Source organism: Cydia strobilella, chromosome 8 (genome assembly GCF_947568885.1).
Source record: "Cydia strobilella chromosome 8, ilCydStro3.1, whole genome shotgun sequence".
Lineage (NCBI taxonomy): Eukaryota > Metazoa > Arthropoda > Insecta > Lepidoptera > Tortricidae > Cydia > Cydia strobilella.
In genome coordinates, this window is record NC_086048.1 from 18,554,650 (window position 1) to 18,577,441 (window position 22,792).

Genomic DNA, 22,792 nt, shown 5'->3' on the forward strand with positions numbered 1-22,792 from the left:
ACACATAAACGTAAATGAAGTTCACAAATATTTGTTTGCTTCAAAAAAACAAGCTTGTGACAAGCCTGCCACCTACATCAGCTGCTCTCTATAAACATGCACTTCGAGCGGCTTACCAAGCGGGCCATATATGGGGAAACGCTATGAAACCAGAAGTTTCCATACCATGTCCATCTTCTTAGGGATGGACTGAGGAAAAAGAGAGTTGGACTCCGGAATGGTCGGCAGTTACAGCGATTTGGTCGAAATTAAGCCTCTTGGACCATTGTGGCTGCAAATCTGGCTGCGAAACTATGCGTTGTGAGTGTCGTCGCGTCAGCTTACCATGCACAGCCCAGTGTAAATCATGCAAAGGTGGCTGTACAAATCAAAAGTAAGTTAATATAATTTTCAATCTAGAGTTATTTTGCATGCTGACCACTGATTACAGGTCTGGCACAAAATTATAGGTTTAATGGTAATCAACTAGGCACAAAAATAATTCAACAGTGAATCTACAGGCGCAAAAATTATCCAACAGTAATCTACAGCAACCAGTTCATGTATGATCGGTGATTTTGTAGTATTGAAATGGTACGAGTACTTCTCAAAACTACTTTTTTTTTCAGTTCTACATCTACCGGTGAACCCGAAGAGGACATTTGAGTTTTTTGTTTACAAATGTAGTCACTTTAAATAAAAATAATTCCTAATTTTAGATTTGTTATATTTTTTTGTAGTTCAGCACCAGGAAAAAACTTTATTCAGTTTTTATTTATTAATTTTTTTGAAATAAAACTATGAAAACGGATTATATCGCGTATATTGAATTTATAGTCACCCGTTGACCACGAACGCTGTAAAGAGTTCGAAACGTCGGGATGTATTATAAATTCAATATACGCGATATAATCCGTTTTCATAGTTTTATTTCATGAGTAACTATCGCGGTAACCGAAGACAATATTATTAATTTTTTTATTTATTAAAATAAATTGGGTGATTTCTTTTCATATGACACATTTAATATTAAAATCAGTGCACTTACTGCGGTTGAAGATTTCTTTTAAAGAATTTATTTGTAAGAACGTGCATAATTGAACTTAAATATTTCGCGAAGAATGAAAGGTATCGGTGTCGGGTTTTTTTGTAATACTTTTATATACTCAGTACTATATATATATTTATTAAACTATTCATGTTCCATAATTTTTTTTTATGAAATCAAGTAAAAACTATCAATCGAGTAAGAAAAAAAACTTAAGATGCCGTTTTTTGCCAAAAGTATTCAGTATATGTTTTTTTAATATCTTTTTATAAGTAGTATATATAATGAGCTTTTATTTGAGATATTAAACATTAAAATCGGTCGAATAGTTTAGCTTGTAGAATTATTTGGAATATATCTTGAAGAAATTTACACTCACATTCAAACTTTCATATTTCGAAGAGTATGAGAGATATCGGTGTCGGGTTTTTTTTATAATACTTGTTATTTATTCAGTAATATATACATGCATTAAACTATTCATATTCCATACAATTTTTTTGAGAAATCAAGTAAAAACTATCAATCGAGTAAAAAAAAACAAACTTAAAATTCCCGTTTTTATCAAAAGTATTGAGTATATATTTTTTGAGTATTTTTTTAAAAGTAATGTATATAATGCGCTTTCATTTGAGATATTAAACATTTAAATCGGTTCATTGGTTTAGCTTGTAGAATTTTTTGAAATATTTTTTAAAGAAGTGGCGCCATCTATGTTCCTAAGGGGTGAAACTGCCGCTGCTGCGGGTCAAATCGCTCAGTTTGGTCCCTACTATCACTGTGCAGAGCGGCTTGCTTTTATCATGAAGTGCAGCATTTTGTTCATAACAAGTATGACTATGAGTGCCTAGTAGTGTCAAAATGAGATAAAATTCTATTTGCTAGTTGGCATCGGCCAGACTGCATCATGTTATCTAACTGAAAATTAACGCTATCATTCGAGATTCTGTTCATAATAGACGATAATAAACTAATAACGTTTGCATATCGCAAGGCTGGCTATCATAAAAATGAGTGTAAAGTCCGATTTAATCTTTCATGATTTTGAGTCCGAAATATCCGAGGTACAGTCAAGGGCATAAACATATATACCGACATTCCCAAGGTTTAAAAAATATATGTACGCTTTTACACCTTAGACAATAAAGTCGTGTTCACATATTATTGAGCCATTTGTCTGGATCGATATTTTTGTCTTCGACTGTAATCTCGAATAGATATGTATACTCACCCTTTTGTTTTCTTTTTTTTTGGCAAACTAGACCATTGATACGCCTTATGAAACATATGCATAATAAAAAGTTTTAAGAAATTAATTTCGATAACCAGTGATTTGTATGGCTGTCCAATTTGAATGTTATTTCTGAAGCGTCTGGCATACCTACGTAATTTGCATATTACTAAATGAAATGCTATATGAAATTTGTAAAAATGTTGAATTTTCAGTTAGTATCAAAAATAACAGATGAAACAACGCACCAAAAGTATCAAGCAAATCTTGTCAGTAGAAAAAGTCGGCAAATTAAAAAAAAATAATAGGCTCAAAGGGATATCGTCCCATAGAAAATGAGAATTTCGCGCCTTCTTCTACTGACAAGATTTGCTTGACCAACTATATCTGCCATCCTAGAATACTTTTCCAAATAGACATATATCTCTGCAGTTTGCGTCAATTTTTTATACATATAATTAAACACATATCTAGCGTAGCTGGCGTAGTCTGATCCGTTACATTTGATGCTAATTGTACCTATACTCTGATTTGTAATTAGATTCCATAAAACTAACCTCACTTTTTCTCTTTTCCGTATGTTTTAAGAAACTAAACAAAGCTAAAAATATACATCTATATTTATTTTAAATGCTAGAGTATGTAAAAGATAAATTTGAGTTTACTTCTTTACATATTTTCCATTATTACGAAATAAAAAGGATCTGAGTGAGGTTAGTTTTTTGACTTTTTTGGAATCTAATTACAAATCAGAGTATAAGATGTTGTTGATTGAATCAATTATGGTTATGGTTTAAGAATTTCTCCAAAAGAATATTACAATTTATTTACATAGAGAAATACAAACAAACATTACATACATTATATCATAGAGTAACTTATACTAGAGCGGTACTGTCATCATAGTAAATTTTGTAACCACAGAAAATTCACTGCCATCTATCGACACACTTTAAAACTAAAAATGAAGATTTGTAAAAATACGATAAAATGTATTTAAATATAGATAAATGATTTTTTTATTTGCATTAATTATTTTGATGATTTTGAAACATGTTCTTTCACTGATATGCGTTAAAATTGTTAAATAACAAACGATACCGTCAACGCCATCTATACGACAGTAGGCCAAAGATAGTAGCGCCCTCTGAACGAGAATCAAATTTTCTTGATTTTCGAGGCACGTTTTTTTCTTAGACTGTATCCATCTATTACGGAGTTATATCTATCTTTGATTATATTATACAGAGTGTGCACGAATAGCATAAAATATATTCTAAAACAGAACAAAGTAACTTATTTATTTTTGAAAGAAAAAAGTCGGTATGTACTCGTACAGTGTGAATCGGCAACTGAAATTACATTTCTGTTAATACGGCATGTATAATAAGTAGGTAGGTATTTATCAGTACGGTTTTTACTCACTATTATTTACATTTATTTATTATTATTTTTAGTCACGACGTACAACCGCCGCGGACACTCGTGCCTGAGGATGGATTCCCAAAGAATCCGAAACATGTCGCCAAAAGCGACTAAAAATAATAGTGAGTAAAAACCGTACTGATAAATATTTTGAAATATGTCTCACGATAGTTTAAGTGCGAAGTAGGTTTCTTACTTAAGTATTCATTTTTATATTATACGAATACGTTACTATGCTGATCAGTTGTCTATTGAATTGTAAATCGGTATTCGATTCATTCATATCTAATTGTAATTTGAATATTTTGAATCCATCCGGTCAGTAGATGAAATACCTACATAATAATAAGTACCTATTTTACATACTTGTGTAGATGTACAACGTGTGTTTAACGATTTTTTTTTGACAAAAATATTGTTGTAGGTAATATAGTGGAACCTCGGTAAGGTGAAATCCTTGTTAAAACACGAAATAAAATGCTAATCCCATGCCTTCAAGGCCCAAAGCCACCAATATCTCCATACCTAACTCAAAATATTTAACCTTATTAACACGAAGTAACCAACGTATCCCTTGACGGTTATCCACTACAATTTTAACTCTATAACTCGAAAAATTCAATTTGACCTCTATATTAGGGTGGTTTTAAAAACCTTTTTTTTTTTTTAACGGGGCACCCCATAATTTTGTTACACAGTATTATGCTTATAAAATACACCAAGTTTTGTAACGTTGTATAACGTTAAAAAATTTCAGTGGTTGAGTACCCCCTTGTAGTTGAGATAAGGAAAGTGTAATAAAATAAGCGGGTGCGGGGGGGGGGAACAACCACCCTACTCTTCATTCAGACTAGAATATGAACAAAAAACCACTTCATATATCAATGACACTTAAAGCCTTAAATGGAGTAGTAAAATTACACATTTATAAAAATAAAACAAAATTAATTTCTTTACTTATTTTACTCAATCAATATTAACCAACTAAAACTTAGACTAATTAACTATTTACAAGTAAGTGGAGAGGAAATCTCTTTTCACCTTAAACTTAAAACTTATCTACAAATCATATAATACTTATTAACAAAACTTAATAAAAATTTGCTTACTCTTACAAAAATACTTAATATCTACAAAGCATAGCCATCGCAATACCAAAAACAGTAACGTACAAGGATGGGGTAGCGATTAACGCGTGGTTTCTCAAACTGCCCATGATATCTTGTTCGTGGTTGTCGGCCCATTTTGTGGCCGCCCTAGCCTGGTCTAGGGCGGTTTTTGCGCTCGTTAGCGCTTGTGCACCGCATTGGCAGCTTGATAGCCATGTTTCGAACTGAAAAAGATACAATTTGAATTTAGTAGGTATCGAGCTATGACAAATTAGCTCCATGCATTAATTTTTTTTTAAATTTTGGATTCATAATTTATATCGTTGGAACACCGGAAATGATAAAAATACTTTTGTAAACCTTAACATTATTTTATTAAAAAATATTTAAAATGTTGAAAATTTTTGAGCGGTTGAAACGCTCATAATTTTTGGCGCGAATTCGACAGAGCGTTATGACGTCACACGTTGGGCGGCCCAACTGACGTTTGCTACTAATGACACTAATCTGTCGAACGCGTGACGTCACGTGGCGTTTCGAGCGTTTCGCTCGCTAGCTTTTCGCGGGCAAATTTTTGTACTTTTTATTTATAATTTTAAGTAATTAAATGGTAATTTAAAAACGGAAATGCATTTGTAACATGATATAACGGTAACAAACATCCGAATAAAACATATTTCGTTCAAATATAAACTTCATGCATGAGGCTAATATCGTAAAACAGTTATAAGTCGCACGCAGTAACGCTATTTTTTTTTCTTAAAAATCGAAAAGTTCATCTATCTACAACGTTCTTCAGATGGCTGACGGACAGCGTACCTATTTATGCATATAGTAATTAAAACATGAAAATTTAATGACATGACATGCCGTAAGTACACCCGAAAAGGGCGAAATGCGCAAGGACATATTATTTTGAGGTAATTGAAATAATTGGTACATTTTTGTTGTTAGTGTGGACAAATTAATTCATGCTCATGTCCAAGCTAATTGATAATACAAATGAGTTAATTGACAATTGTAAACTGACCTACTGCACATTCAATGTCAAAAGTGGTTATAATTATGGTTATTTGTATGATAGTAAAAGTGGCAATTGACGTCACTCGCCAACATGTGTTAGACTGTTTATTTTCATGTGTATTATTATGATGTCATTGTTTATTGTCAAAAATAAAATATTTTTGATACAAGTTTTTATCGCTGACTGTAGTACTTTTCTTTCAACAGACTAATACTCATCGAGGCAATTCAAACTCAAACACAATTAGATTGCGTTGCTAGTTCCTATAGGCACTTCCTGTGTCCAGTCAGCAGCAGAAGTTGCTAAGCGGGCCAGATGTTCAAAATGATCTTGACGCGACTTTATTGTTAAGAGAATAAGTGTGTCCAGGTAATTTTGAACACCTCTTCCGCTTAGCAACTTCTGCTGCTGACTGTCCATCATCAGATCAGCTCGATAGTTCCGTATTGCATTGTCACCCAAATTACATTATGTATGTGAAGTTTCAGCTCAATCGAATAATGGGAAGTGGGACTAATTTAGCTTGCTAGATTTGACCACATACATACAAACATTGCAAAGTTAGTAAAAGCTTGTAAAATAGGAACTCTGAGTCATTGTTGTGTTCAAGAAAAGGAAAGTATGATTTTATTTGTAATTGTTTTTGCTATGGCAAAAACCGTAAATACAAATGACATTCAGATTCATTGGCATACGTCCAGTTTGCAAAATCGTTCTTGACATTGAGAAATCCGTCAGTATGCAATTCGTGAGTAGACATTTAAAGTGGACATAGTACTATGCCCTAAGGGAAACGGACCCAATTCCATGCCAAACAACATACTAAAAGTTGAAAGCGGTTTCCGAACCTGAACTATATTCCTATAAGGGAGTGCACTTGTACATTTTGGTGTATCAAAAAGCCGCATGCCCTTTGTGATAAACTATGTAGTTTTACATAAGTATATTTATGTATTATATATATAACGTTGTTTAAGCTAAGCTACAATACAAGCCTTATTGAGATTACCGTGGGGCTTGGTCAATTTGTGTAAGAATTTCCTATAATTTTGATCTATTTATTTATTTTATAATCAAAATTCAAACATCAAACATTTATTCAGCAAATAGGCCACAGGGGCACTTTTACATGTCAATTTTTACAAACAATAAAATTAACCCAAAATTACAAAAAAAACAATTACATAAATATAAATGTTGAATTACACAAGAAAAAAAAACTAAAAACTATACAAATAACAGAAGTACTAAAATTGTTTAGAGATGTAAAAGTCTAGGTGTCAGAGATAAAATGTATATAATAATAAAAAAGATCATCAAATTATCCAGAGATGTAATTTAAAGGGTCTCCGAGACTTGATTCATCAATCATTTTACTTCTGCATGCGAAAACGGTGTCATATCTCAGTACTTTAAATATATCCCTTTAGAATGCTTTATTTGCAGCAAGCTTTCACAGTGAGTGTGACAAAACCTTTTGATTTAAACTAAGTACAAAATCACCCAACTATACTACAAGAATGGTCCACAAATTCAATTCAAAATTAAGTACTAGTACCATTTTTAGGGTTCCGTACCAAAAAGTTACAAAAGGAACCCTTATGGTGCGACTCTGTCCGTCTGTCACATTGCTAAATATCTCGAGAACTACTGAAGCTATCGATTTGAAATAGTTATTGAACAACGTGTGAACAACATTGGAAGTGTATTTTTTATTGTATCTCCTCTCGCGCATGACAGGAGGCCTGTGCTCAGCAGTGGGACGGATATAGGCTGAATTATATTATATATTATATTTAGTATCTTTGGATGTTTTCCGCTTAAACGTTATTGCCTTAGAACTAAGTAATTTCAAATAATAGTCACACCTAAACCAAGATATTCGTTATTCATAGATAGAGTTAGTTCTGAACTATACTCGGGATCTTTGAACTACCTATAGTTGGATGTTTTTTACGATAACAAAGTTATTAAGACGGAAGTTGTTAAGACAATGTCAGACAAGGTGAATAGGATGGCCTGTTGATTCGGGATATACAAATAGTCGTGACCCAGTAAAAGGGTTAGCGGGCGGTTTCCGACGATTAGCGCGCGTGGAGTGCTAATGAATGTTTGCGGACGTCGTTCGAGTACTGTTTGACGGTCATTTGGGACAAATTAGGGATAGATGACACGGGAGGACATCCAAGCCGTAAGCTCATGGTTTAGGCGTGCCCACATTACGCCGGCATTTGAAACATGGTGTAAAATTGGCAGTGAAATCCTCACGGCGCCGTGAGTTGAGTTCAAGGTCCTTCTTACGCAGCTTACAGCACTGAGTGGACGGCGATGCGTGCCCGGAATCACTTATAATCATTGTTTTTGGATGTTATTTTTAGTTACTTTTAACTAAAAATAGTAATCGATTAGTTCTATCAACTATAAAATACGAATTATTAGAAGCAATTTTCATGTCAATGACATTGTGCAAAATTAGTTCAAAATCTTCTTTTAGACTATATCGAGCGACAGTTTAATCAGGTTTCGAATCGATTAAGTTACTAGAAAAAGATCTCAAGATTGCTATTCATATTTTTTGACAACCGTATGTTCTAAAAAAGCACTACGATTTTAAAATCTTTGGAAGGAAAATGTTTGTTTGTACGCCTGTAAAGGTAGAGTCTTGGTGAGTCCACATAAAATTGTTACATTAGTAATTACTGTGCAATGTACCCATTTCTCACAGACAATAAAGATTATGATTATGATTATGATTTGCTGGCCGAACCCACTGCACCAGGCTAAGGGATATATATTTCAAACATGTGTTCTATTTTCGATGAGTAAAGCGAGGTTTAGACTAGCAAGAACTTGCATGAAATTTACGTTACATTGCCGACTACTAAGGTAAACTGCATTCAAAAGTTTGATCAGATACCCATACATGCAAGTTCTTGCTAGTTTAAACCTCGCTTAAGACTGACATTCGAATGACATTTTTGAAATGTCAGCCTGGTAAAGGGGTAAAAAGTGTGTGGGTTTTTCACAACGTTGGCTGAGGTGAGTTTTAGGACTGCAAGCATTAAAGATCCAATTGCTACAATTTTACGTTGAGCCCCTGATTTGTTACATTTTGGAAGAAAGCAGCATTCTGTATGAGTAGAGTTGAAACATACCTCCTTAAATTCACCTTCTGTGTGGAGGGCGGAAGCAACTGTTGAAAGAACGGTGTCCATTGATGGATATCTGTTTAACAAACAAAATAGTTTCTCGTCAAACTAAATACAAATTCAAATCATTTAATTATACTTGAAGGAATACAGATTTAATCGTATGTCTTAAAGCGCGGACTTGAATAATTAATACAAATAAAAAATAGTATTAATAATAAAGTTCTAATTATAAGCGCTTGTTGGGTCTGACATCACTATCAAGAAAACTATCAATATGTTTTTCACATAAGTGCTTATTCTAACAGACATATCAGTCCATATACTTACTTATAATAATTATTATTTATTCCCGTTTTCCCGCAAAGCGGTAGAAAAATCTAAATCTCAACGTGCGGGTATTTATTTTTATACCTGATTGATTAAGCTATTAGCGTTTTAGTGAAGTGGTATTTCGGTCGTAAATTCAAGACATTAAGAGCTAAACTTTTATATTGCATAGAAATTAATCATGATGGATCAGGAAATGGATGCCTAAACATTTATTTTAGTGTTAAATATGTCAAATTTTAAACATTTTTCATACTAAAGCAAAGCGTTACTATGTTGTCTTTAGGAGAGCAATAAATGCGTTTTTCGTGTAACCAAATGAATGAACGGCAATTTGTAAAAGTCGATACGCGGTGCGCAGAGGGTTTTTATGACTCGAGTAAAAGAAAAATTCCCGTGTTACACACAATTATTAATACACAATGTTATACACTTGCTTGGAAATATAAAGCCATATTACGTCGCTGCGCGTACAAAACTCAAGACATTAAGAGCTAAACTTTTATATTGCATAGAAATTAATCATGATGGATCAGGAAATGGATGCCTATACATTTATTTTAGTGTTAAATATGTCCAATTTTAAACATTTTTTATACTAAAGCAAAGCGTCACTATGTTATCTTTAGGAGAGCAATAAATGCGTTTGTCGTGTAACCAAATGAAAGAACGGCAATTTGTAAAAGTCGATACGCGGTGCGCAGAGGGTTTTTATGACTCGAGTAAAAGAAAAATTCCCGTGTTACACACAATTATTAATACACAATGTTATACACTTGCTTGGAAATATAAAGCCATATTACGTCGCTGCGCGTACAAAAGTCGCCATGTGTTTTTAAACTAATTGACAGGAGACACAAAAAACTGTTTATTTCGATAATTATTGGACATAAATAAATCAATATTATTATGACAAAAGTATTTGCACTTTAACATACATTTTTAAGTGAAATTAGTATTTAAATTTTAAATTTCGGAAATCGTCGTGATCCTTAAAAAACATGAATCCCTAGGGAATAAAATTGGCTATCAATCCCGATAAACCTGCTAGTGTGATGAAAAGTATATTAAATACATTGATATGATAATATTACTTACATGGTGGTCCACAGAGTATAGTTCTGTTTTAACTCTTCTAGAACAACGTGGACATGTTCGTAGTTGCTTAAAATGCTGGCCAACGGTGTTGTTAGATCCTGCGTTCTGATCGGACTGTTTTCTTCCAACATTGATACTAGATAGCTGTAATAACATGCATGTTCGACTTTAATTCGTGCGTAGACGACATAAAGTTGCTTATTATGTTCTAGAGCATAAAGTAAAATCATCTTTTACGATCCTTATTCACTTAGCAATAAAGTCCAAAATCTGCCATACAAACTGCCAGCCCTGCCGGCGCGCCCCCGACACAACCGAATACAATTTACTTTAGTCTTGAATATTAAAAACGGTAAAATCTACTATTTTCCTTAATCTTAAATTTTGTAATCGTTTGCAGATGTATCTGCTTATATAATAAAGTAACAACTATAGGTAGGTGGGGTTTTTAAGTCACAACTACTGACAACTTATACCTCCTCAGCTTATCCTCATCATTTGTGCATCCCAGAGCGTCTCCAATAACCCAAGCCTCATTAGCCACGTTCGTGGTCTTCATACGTTGGTACAGGAAATCATAGTCGTCGCCATTGCCGTGACGGAGGCCGCTGCAGTACGTCACTGGTCGCAAGCTGGGCGGAACTCTGGTGAGGAAGGATATTTATACTTGGTCAAGCAAATCTTGTCAGTAGAAAAAGGTGGCAAATTTGAAAAATCGCGGGTTAGCAACACTACGTTTGAATTGTTCAAAAATCGCGTGTCATTTATATCTTATCTGTGGAACTGTTTTGTTTACATTTCATCGTTGTTCGATGTACATTGCTGCTTTTTGTCCATTTTCCTAAGGATACCATACTTTAGTTTGCTTTACATTGCTACTGACATATCTAGTTGAATAGACTATATATTAACCTCTTGTCTGTGTATAATAATATATCTTGTCTTGTCTGACGAAATGTTTTATCTTTAGTATATCAAACACACCCACTTTGTAAGTAGAACAAGGCGCGTAATTCAAGTTTTCTATGGGATGACAACCCTTCGTGCCTACATTTTTTTAAATTTGCCGCTTTTTCTACTGACAAACTGGGTGTGCCAGAGCATAGTAGTCATCTTTTTGTATTTTTTGAGAAATATTTTTGCTGCTTTATACCGACAGCACAAACGAGGTTTGAATCCACGATTTTGGACACACCACACACATACGAAATTAATAAAAATGTGTGCTTAAGGTTTAATGTAAATAGATGAAGTGGATATAGTTACATACATAGGTTTCACATACATAAACCTAACTACTCGTCAAAATACGGCCGGTCCCTGGATAGATCTATCTTATCAATTAAAATTTTCTCACTGAAGTTGCAAGCATCTATTATAGTACTGAAGTGGCGCTGTATGTAGATAGTTTTTACAATAAATATTTTTCTTTCTTTCTATATAAGCTATGGTTACTGAACGGTTTGTCGTGGTCGTCTGCCTTGTTCGGTTGCCTGTCGTGAACTGGTCTGATTTTTGTCTTGTGATTGTCATGTCGAATTTTGAATTTGAATATCGCTTGTTCCAAATATGTAGGTATGTCAGTCAGCCAGTCAGTCAGTCTGCGTCAGGTCGCCACGAAGATTCGAAGCCCCGACAGTTACCTTTGTCCGGGCTGTATATTTGTTTGCTACCGATATGGTATAGCAAAAAAAAAACATTATTTATTATCAATATTTTCATGTTCTTTTTGATAATACTCACTCAACGCCATTTTCCTTGAAATTCTCGAAGATTTCCACAGTTTTATCGATGCAACCTTGATGACCTAACTTGCATGCGAACTCTAAGACTTGCATGCGGTTCCTAAGAGTGGCGTAGCTGTCTGTGGTTCTGACGTCATAACCCAGATTGTTGATGATCCCGTCTAGGAGTTTGAGCGCATATTTCTAGAATTAAAGGAAAATGAGAATAAATAGATGTAGTGCAATCTTATAGATATAGATATAAATATGGTTACTGACGTACTCAAATAATTTGGTGGTTGGGAAATAGAAATTGTTTCCTTAACTGTACTTACACAGATGATAATACTAAGTCACACAGTCACAATTAATTAATTAATATTACTGGCATTAACGGTATATTTGCTGTTAGCACGAATCATACTTAAGCAGCTTGATCATGTAAATAAATTGCTAATAAAATCTTCTTCTTCTTCTTCCTGCCCTTATCCCAGCTTATCTGGGGCGGGGCCTCCTTGAGCATCGGCGCCAGGATATTCTATCCCGGGTTGTCGTTGGTGTAAGTTTCTGGGCTTTTAAATCCTTCTCCACAGTTGACCACCAGGTGGCTGGTCGTCTGCCTCTTCCTCTAGATTGTGTACTGATATTGTGTACAGTTTTCACGGAGTAGCTATCATCTCTGCGCATAATGTGACCATATCAGCAAAGTCTACTTTCTCTTACTTTATCTGCTACTGGCGCTACTTTGAAAGATCCTCTGACATATTCGTTACGAAATTGCTAATAAAATCATATCCTCATTTTAAATAAGCGTGTGAAATTTTTAGGTGACCATTTTAAATAAACAAACCTCGATATCTGCTTGAGTATCTGATCCCAAATAAGATGACCTCAATTTGTTCAAGCCTCGTATAGCAGCATACCATACTGAATAGTCGGTTTCATCTGATAAAAACTCCAATACTTGGAGCAGCCGATCAAACTTCACTTCGTCGGCGTACACAAATGCGAATAAATCATTTACGATCTGTAAAAAAATGGGTTTTCTAAGCTAAGTTCAGTAAAAGGAGGAAAAGTATAAATAAACGAAGAATTTTAATATTAGCGCGATGGATGCAGCTCTGATGCTCGTCTAAAAATAGATGGCGCTTGTTGTATTTAACGAGATCTGACAGATCTGAGAGATGAAAAGATATAATTTATTAGTAACTGTTAGTAGTTAAATATTGTAACTCTATATTTAAAAAACTCTATTTTAAATTGTAATGGATTCTTTCACACCCAGGTTTACACAGATGCTTTATTAAATATATTCAGATGATTTATTTAATGTCTACTCTAGCAGATCAAATTAATTATTTTGAAGAAAAAAGTTGAATTAAAGTACATAGCGTTTATTCATTAACGTCTATCAAATTTAAAAAGCCGTTTATAATTGATTGTACTTTTTCGTCATTTTTGTTATTGAATCATACGTTGTTCCTAATTTAAACTTTAAATTCTACAGAGGGTTCAAGTTTTATGAGTAAGACGGTAGTAAGTAGGTTAGTTATATTAATGCTTACCTTCGCTCGATTAAGATGATGAATCTGTTCTCTTGCGTTTCCTTTTAAAGCATTTGCAATCATTTGCCACGAATGTTCATCGTAATTGACTCTATAGAAACCTTTATGAAACAAAATTAATACATTGTAATTATTAACTATTAACTTACATAATTATGTATGAAGTTTACGTGTTTAAATTTAGGGAGCATAATACTGTTGCAAACCAAAACGGCGACAAGTTTAACAAATATAGGCGCAAGTACAGATATGCTAGTTGCGGAATGTTGCCAAAAAGTTGTAAATGTTTCGGAAATTTCTAGAAAATATCGCAGGAAAAAATAAACTTTAATTTTGCACTTGGAAATTTTTAATAACCATACAAAATACTTACAGTTTTTTTTTAATGTGGAAATTTTGCAAACTTCCTTTCCTACACTAATTTTAAATTTACGCCTTTTCTACTAGACATGAGTAGTTCGCGAATGAAAGATTTTAACGAAGTACTTCACTTCATGTCACTCTTTCATTCACTAGTTCAGTTCAGATTTATTTGATTCTTCACTTCAGCAGTTCAGTTTAATTATCTTTTCATTTGCTTGAGCATTCGCTTAGAATGTCAAGGATGCCATGTTTAAACCTTCGATTCAGAAATTCATTTGTTTGGGTGATTCATATTAAATGAAATTATCAATCGAATCCTTCATTCAACTCAATATATCCGCGAATGAGAGATAGAAAACCAGTACTGTTGATATAGATATGGATCTTTTGAGCTACTGAACTAAACTGAACTAGTGAACTAAAAGAGTAGTACTTCACTCTTCACTCACAGCGTATGAAAGATGCATATCAATCTTTTCTTTTTTAGTGACACATTTTGCGCAAGACTATTTTCTACAATAAAGTGGTTTGGCAGACTATTTTCTATCTTACCAGTCTCTTGCACATTGAAGATGACCCAAGGATGGGATTCACTAATTCCCGTTATGTTTAATTCCTGCGATTCCTCGTTCATAATGAAAGCTGGTTTAGTGTTGATGAAATCCTTTACGAGCTCTGTGGTATATGTGATGGGGATGGGGTAGGTTTCGTTCGATTGGTGGGATGAGTCTATGTAGAAACGTTTCTGAAAAGTATAATTTTACTAGGTAATATTTAACTTTCATATAGATGTTCATCGACATGATAAGGTAGTTAAAATTAATGCAACAACCAGCATGGTTTTCGTATTTCAATTTTTGAAAAAGCTGAGCCTTTTCTTGTCTGTGACGTATTTTAGACAGATTAATTTGGTACAAAACTGTAGATTAAAATTATCTTTAAAGGTGTGTGATACATGATAAAAAATATAATTTTACAAGTTTGATATGTCTTACATCTCTGCCGCATATCTGCATATCTGAGGCCCTATCGGCCCTACCTAAATTATAAAATTCTTTATCTGCCTCTTTATATATAGCTCGAAGATGCAAGAGCGGTATGATAGATAACATTTTGCGATTTTTCTAGGTTGGCGGTAGGCCCTCTTCTTCAGTTCTGATCCCAGAAATATTAAGTGGCAAGCTGAATTTTGCCAGCTTCATATTTACCTACCTGAGTTAATGTTGCTATTTCATTTTCATAGTCAATGTTGACAGTCAAGATAGGATGACCAGCCTTTGCTATCCATTGTCCCATTACATCCACAATGTTAAATCCTGGGTAATCCGCAAAAGCGTTAGCGTTGCTGACTTCTTGGTGTAGAGCGGAGTAAAGGCTCTCAGGGTAGCCAACCTCAAATTGACTGAAAACAGAATAAAGAGCTTTTTTAATTAATTGTGTATTAAGAGCGATATACTGCATGTCATGTATGTGGCGGTGTTGCCAATGCCAATGGTCGTTCACATTGGGGCCTATCAGGCGGCTCAGAGTCACTAAACGTGAAATGGAAAGAGCTATGCTCGGGAGTGTCTCTACGTGATGGAATCAGAAAATATATTGGTACAAATTGTGCAGAGAGTTAGTTACATTAAAACTTAGCTATGCCTATTTTAACATAATTATGTTATTATCACTAAGCTGCTTGTGTACGAGTGTTTGTTTATATGTGCGTGTATGTGTGTGTGTGTGTGTGTGTGTGTGTGTGTGTGTGTGTGTGTGTGTGTGTGTGTGTGTGTGTGTGTGTGTGTGTGTGTGTGTGTGTGTGTGTGTGTGTGTGTGTGTGTGTGTGTGTGTGTGTGTGTGTGTGTGTGTGTGTGTGTGTGTTAGTGTGTATAAATGCATACTATAATGTTTATAAGAAGAAAGTATATATTATCTAATAATGTCAAGTTATCAACTGCAATGCGATCAAAAGTGTTTGAGCTGGTTAAAAAAAATACACGTGGCGACGCGTTTGGTCGTGCAGCAGTCGACAATTAGTATTTTTGGGCTGCCCCTGTGCGAAGCTTTTATTGTAATCAAAATATTACATTTCATGAAACCAGAAAACAAGATGAACTTACTTAGCCTTCAAATAACTCTGCAGCCCCAATTTAAACGCTTCATCCCCAACCAAATGGTGCACCATTCTAATGATAGAGCCAGCCTTCTGATAGGTTATCTTTCCAAAATGGAGGCTGATTTCCGCGGGCGAGTTGACATCGTTGTTGGTGATGGCGGAGGAGGTCGGGGATTCATCGGCGCTGTAGCCGTCGTATACTGAGCCGGTGACCAGTATGTCCGCTGATCCTACGTCTGGTTCGATCTGAAAATGGTTTTGAATAGACATCAGCACTTCGTCCCGTTAGCTTGCTGGGGCATTGATCTCCTCTTGTTGCAATGCTGGATGCCGGATTAATCAATACACAGTAAAGTTGCTTGGTATCATGAAGGAGCACCATCAGGAATTAATAGTCTGACGGATAAAGAGAAGGGGGGAGGGTTCACTGTGGTCTACAAATGCCCAGGATCTGAACTGAAGTACGTTGAAGATGTAACTTACAAGGGCAGTGATATAATCCTGGAAGTAATTAGCGAAACCCTCGTTGAGCCAAGTATTGCTCCACCAATGACACGTCACCAGGTCCCCGAACCACATGTGCGTAGTTTCGTGAGCCATGATTTGTGCCACTCGGTATTTGAAGGACGGTGTTGATTCTTCTGGCACGTATAGGAGAAGGGATTCGCTGTGAAAGTTTTAGAATTTTATTAACTGTAATAAAATGTTACAGTAATTTACTAACTAATTTTTCTAAATAGCTATTGCAGTTCAAATACATGATCCGTACAGTAAGTACGTTTTGTCGAGTTCCGGTGGAAAGAGTGATAGTGACTTTGATGCATATTTGTTCCTTATTATTTCCAAAGGAAACATAAATGAAGGTGAAAGAGCTGGCTTTAAGAAGAATGGGCTGAAAAAATCTGCACCGATATGAGATTATTAAGTCTTCTTAAGTAATTACTCGACTACGGCGAAGCAAAAGGAGGGTTATTATTTTGACCGATATGTATGTCATCTGTTGCCTTGTTTCATACTTTTTAGAACGCGATTTTTCAGTAGTCGGGTTCTAGTTTTTCAACTCAAGTTGCTCATCAACACATCCTTAATTACAATGTGCTACTTTACTTCATCGTCATAATCGGCTAAATGGCGTTCACAGACTCGGAGCTTACAAGAATTTTCACAGAGCGCGGTCTTGCACTAGCACTGCCTTCATCCAAATGTTTTCTGTAGCGGTTCAACTTATTACTTACCGGTACTTAACCAATCCCCAGTTCTCCATAGCACCAGCCTTAAAATCCGGCAAACCCACATGGTCCAACTTCAAATATGCGTTCGTAGAATAGTAGTCAATGCCGAAGTAGTCACTCAAAGCGTTGACTACTCTCAGACCGAAGTCAAAGGCGTAGCCAGTTTGATTCATGGCGTCTGGTCTCACGTAGACACCAAATTGTGTGTCGTTCGTTAATCGCCCCTCGAATTCGGAAACCATGAATGCTACCAAGTAGGAGGACATTTTTGGTGACGGGTGGAAGATTTCTCTTGTGTAACCGTTGGCTCTGTAAATAATTATTTATCATTATTAAGAGATCTATTTATTACGATTTATTTGATGCAATTTCTTCATCATAGATCTAGAGATGTGTCAATTTATATTAATTACAAAATTTGATCCTATTTTGAAACATTTCTCTTTTTTGACTTAGAATAAATCAAGTGATGTCCTGCATAGTATGCGCCTAGCGCAACTATTGTGAGAGTATTACAAATCTTAATATGAAGGACATGCTGGAAATATTCGCTGTCAACGGGTAAATTTTGGTAGCTTAGTTGGTAGTGCGGCGGGCTGGTATACCGGATTCGTGAGTACGAGTCTCGCCCGAGACAGTGAGTTTTCCACTTTTCCTTTAGATATTTCTAAAAGTTAATATCAGTACTTACAACGGCACCGTATCTGCCAAATGTGTGTTGGCCACCGAAGGCTTGTAAGAATCAGGCCGGTCGATCACTAGTGTGAAGATGGCCTTATATTCAGGCTCGTCGAAACAAGGGAACACCTTCCTTGCGTGAGTTGTCTCCAATTGTGTTGCTCCTAGCCATCTGGAATATGGTGGATTGTTTGTTTACTTGTAAACCACCTACCAGTAGCAGCATTTTATAAGATACATAGCCAAAATGTTTTCAGGCGGCTTAATTGAGACAATAACTTTTAGTATTGTGAAATTCTATTATCAATTCATTTTAAACTTTTTACATTTATACTTATATTCTTGTCCTTGTACCTAAGTTCCAAGCATAGACATATATATTTCTTCGTAAAGACCGACCTTACGAGCACTACGAATGGGGCCGATACATTGGAGTCAAAATCGCATTTAGTTACACCAGCGCGCCCAGTCGTGTGGCGAATTGCGCAGTGGAAAGGCGTCGGTGTTCGGTCGGAATTGTATGCATACGCTTATACTTTGTTTACACCAATGGTGACGCCTTTCCACTGCGCAAATCGCCACACGACTGAGCGCGCTGGTGTAACTAAATGCGATTTTGACTCCAATGTATCGGCCCCATTCGTAGTGCTCGTAAGGCCGGTCTTTTATCAACGTTACTGCCTATCCGAAACCGGATTAAAAGGACCACTTTAACCACAAAGCACAATTATGATTACTAAACGTGCTTTTTGTATAGTCAACCAATTTTAACTGCAGAGAACCCTCCAAAATGTAAGCTAGTATGATCCAAACTGTGATATGTTGTTAAGATAACTGTAATTGGGTGAATACTCAAGCAATCTTATTTTATAACTCGTCATTTATAAGTATTTTTTGTATTGCACCTGTTGGCAAACCTAAATAAATAAATAAAATAAAATAAGATGTAATGTTGTAGGATCTTAAGCACGGTGCCTAGTTTACACGGATTTAATTGCTAGCCGAAAATAAAGTAACCTTATAATTCTGGCGCCAGTAATAAATGAATAGCAATGTTATCAAAATCTGAATTGAGGGATCGCGAACCAGTAAATCGTAAGGGCCCACAAACATAATTATCCATAATTTTATTATGAAAAGGAGTGATTAGTGACTTTTTACAACTTGTCATATTTAATTAAAGTGGGAATTTTTAAATCTTGAACGGAACTAATCTGCGTTATTCTCTCATGTCAGTCAGTCAGTCGCTCTTGGGCTCTCATGTTTTTGTTTAGTACTTCATAATTATGGTTTTGAATTTAAAAAACACATTTACAATGCATGTGCTCGAAAAGTGCATTTCCTACGGAGCCATATCATGCGGAAAGTACTACTTTTCCGCACTAGTGCTTTTTGTTTTCAATTTTTTTTTTACAGTACATATGGTGCTACTTTCTCGCACTAGTGCGGAAAAGAGTCCGCACTAGTGCTTTTTGTTTTCCTTTTTTTAATAATTAAACTTATATGCCATGATATGTTTTTTATTTACTCGCACAATGCATAGTAAAACTTTGTATGATACACGTGCGTAAAGATGATTTTCGCACTTGTTGCATAAATAGCTATAGTAGCTAGGAGTACGGAATTTTAAATTATGATCGTTCGGTTTTAACCGGCACGCCGCGCCATATGCCTTATTACTCGTACCTACTAGATTCTAGATAACACAAGAACTATATTAGTGTAAACTGGGCATAGTACGGATTGTAACTCGAAAGAAATTGACAATATCCGCTCATGTGATACATTAGAGAAGTATGACCTAACATTGAATGGTGCTGATAAATAGGCATCTTCGTATCTGTGTAGTCGTGCGCCAGCACACGTTTTAGCGAATAAAATATTCTTTCTTTTTTGCAAGTTATCCAAGGTAAATAAGTTGATCATTTTACGAATAGGTAGTTTAACTTTTTTCGAATTCGTAATCAGGTCACAAAACATAGAATTGCAAAATGCGCTTTTAATAGATGGACAAGATAGGTAGGTACAGTCGCCATCAGATATATCGGAGCGGCCAAGACTCTCACAAATATTTGAACACGCCTCTATTGTCAAGGCGTTAGAGTGCGTGTTCAGATATTGTGACCACCTCGGCCGCTCCGATATATCTGATGGCGACTGCACTTTAATAGCTGCAATACAAACAATAAATGTTTTATTGAGACACATTTTTGAAAGTGCAAAAAAAATCGAAACGAAGTGTCTTGATTACGTTTAAAACATTTGAGATTGTTATGAAACAATCACTGAGGTAATGCCATAAACGTTTCGTTTTTTCCAATTTTCTAAAAACACTAAAAGTTAAATTGAAAAGATGGTAAGTACACTTAGGTTTCATAAGATAAACATAATATATGAGTGATATGAGAATAATAGTAAGTACCTATCTAAATCTTAAGGTGAAAAGAGTTTTCGCAAGAAAAGATACTCTTCAAAGTATTTATCTCAAGAGATTGTGTTGCTCTGTGCGTTATCTGGTCATCAAAACATCTACTTGTTTATCAAATTTTGGTGTCAAGTGCACATTTTGCAACATAATCTTTGCAATCAAATTTACTATAAGTTAGTTCTTTTTTAGAGTACTATCTTTTCATTACGTCACAGGTTTGAATTCTTTGTTAAATGATTAGACAAAATAAATATCAACAAGAACAAAGTTTGCTCCACAAAGCAAATAATAAGTATATAGTAGAGATAGAAAGTCACATATATGTTAAGAATTGGAAATTCGTTACTAATTTCGAATGGATAAAATACGTGTTATATAATAATAAAGTAAACTTAATACTTACTTTTTAACTCCATTCTCGATGTAATAGTTTCTGTAAAACCCATTCAGATCTGCCCTTATTGGCCCCGTGTATACAATCTTCAGCTTGTAATCTACTCCCGCTTGCAGTTCGTTTTGCATGTTTATATATGCAAAAGTGTAATTGGTATCAAACTCTAAAGGGTTAGTTTCATCTAATGGCAAAACAAATTGTCCACTAGTAACTGTAATATTATTAGCAGTAAAGATAAGATCTTCTGAATGTAGTTTGATTTGTTTAGTATTATTGTCTGTTGATATCATTATGCTGACTTCACCGTCAAATGTGAAGGCTCTTCCATCATTGGTATCGAAGTACGGAGTAATGGCTATGATGTATGAGGAAGGCTTGACGAGTGAGTTGAGCCTATAGTTCGTGTCGCTAACTGCTGTGACAGTTAGGACACCTAGGAATGCTAAGTAGCAACGAAACATGGCTGAAAAAGATGGAAGAGATTTACAACTATCGTATTGATGATGATAACAACAATAAACTGTGAATTAATATTATTAAGACAAAGGTACAGTCAATGCGTAAAACAAAGTATATGCACCATTTAAAATGGTTCTTATAAGTTATATTGGGATAACTTAAACAACGAGGTAATTTTGAAAATTGCTAATATCTACTAAACTAGAAGCACTTCAAACATTGGCAACACTCACGTTACTGCAACGCTTATAGTATTAATTTTCTCAAATGATTTTTAGGCCTCAGACCCGAATCCGTTAAACAAAAGCCTTTGTTTCTTTTATGGAAAGGCGCCTTAGTCGCGTGCCGAGTGCATTACAACCATGTCGTTAAAAAGAAACTATCGTGTTAATAATAATTATAATGTAACAACTCATTCTGAGATAACGAGTTTTGGGTAAAGAAGGACGATCCGTTGCCTGTGTGTGTCCTCAGAATACAGTGCTGGTACATAAATTTAAACCATATAAATAGGACGGTAAAATTTCTTTTTAAACGAGTTTGTTCCCGTTCAGTCAGTAGCGGTAGCATTGGTAACCGCAGTAGAAAGTGTTTTTAGTTTAGTACATATTACCTATTTTCAAAATTACACAGCTTTCAAAGTTTGCCCAAAGCGCCTTTTAATAGGTACTTATCTCAAAACTTTCCAAAGTTTTTTGATAAGAGATTAAAAATTAAAGGTGGAAATATAATTTTGAATGCAAAAGCTAAATTGGGAATTCCCTTAAGGGGCCCACTGACTATCAGTTCGCCGGACGATATCGGCCTGTCAGTTAGAACAAAAATTTGACAGTTCCGAACAACTGACAGGCCGATATCGTCCGGCGGACTGATAGTCTGTGGGCCCCTTTATTTTCATGGGGGTTTCTTTGAATGTTTGTTATTTGAGTATTGTTTTATTGTTTTTAAAGCAATATTGCATTATTCACTATTTTATTAATTTTATCACACTTACCTGCAGACAGCACTTCGGCCAAATAGAAACTGTAACGCCGTTGTCTGTTTTAAGCATTTCGTCGAATGATAAGACATCTCGAGTGTTGTTATCACTATCTGAATAGAAGATAAACTAATACATCCAGACTAAAGTATTAACTCGAGTCATTATTGACTTTGTCTGTTAGAGGAAAGGGGACGGCCGCTTCTCCATACAAACGTAGTCCCCATTTTCCTCTCTGCCATACTACCATAGCTATGCTCCTACATTTAAGATTTTTTGATTATTGTACAAATTAGGAGCGAAAAACAGATTTCATATAAATGCTCCTAAATTATAATAATAAAAAAAATCGAAAAAAATCAAACGTAGGGACATAGCTGTGGTTGGTATACAACAAATTGTGTCAAAATATTTTCAATAATTCCAGAGAGGAAAATGAGGACTACGTTTGTATAAAAAGGCCAATTCGCGCGGGTCCT

General features: G+C 35.0%; 1 protein-coding gene across 1 annotated transcript; it reads right to left on the minus strand.

Moving 5' to 3' along the window:
• Positions 1–4,635: 4,635 nt before the first annotated feature.
• Positions 4,636–22,412, minus strand: LOC134743710 (membrane alanyl aminopeptidase-like). Its single transcript, XM_063677312.1, has 15 exons — positions 22,329–22,412; positions 20,885–21,338; positions 18,067–18,225; positions 17,379–17,684; positions 16,627–16,810; positions 16,148–16,389; positions 15,258–15,447; positions 14,598–14,790; positions 13,683–13,783; positions 12,968–13,144; positions 12,137–12,321; positions 10,870–11,037; positions 10,394–10,537; positions 8,972–9,041; positions 4,636–5,016 (listed from the first exon to the last, which is right to left on the minus strand). Exons 2-15 carry the CDS (start codon positions 21,334–21,336, stop codon positions 4,807–4,809), a joined length of 2,781 nt encoding a protein of 926 aa, XP_063533382.1. The 5' UTR covers positions 21,337–21,338; positions 22,329–22,412; the 3' UTR covers positions 4,636–4,806.
• Positions 22,413–22,792: the final 380 nt, after the last annotated feature.

What these genes read in the sequence shown, in the direction of transcription:
- LOC134743710 (XM_063677312.1), bottom strand. Translation starts at nt 21,336, where the DNA reads ATGTTTCGTTGCTACTTAGCATTCCTAGGTGTCCTAACTGTCACAGCA. An exon ending in ATACTCAAGCAGATATCGAG is followed by an intron (nt 12,322 to 12,967) that starts GTTTGTTTATTT and finishes CTTTAATTCTAG; the next exon opens with AAATATGCGCTCAAACTCCT. An exon ending in TTCAAGGAAAATGGCGTTGA is followed by an intron (nt 11,038 to 12,136) that starts GTGAGTATTATC and finishes CTTCCTCACCAG; the next exon opens with AGTTCCGCCCAGCTTGCGAC.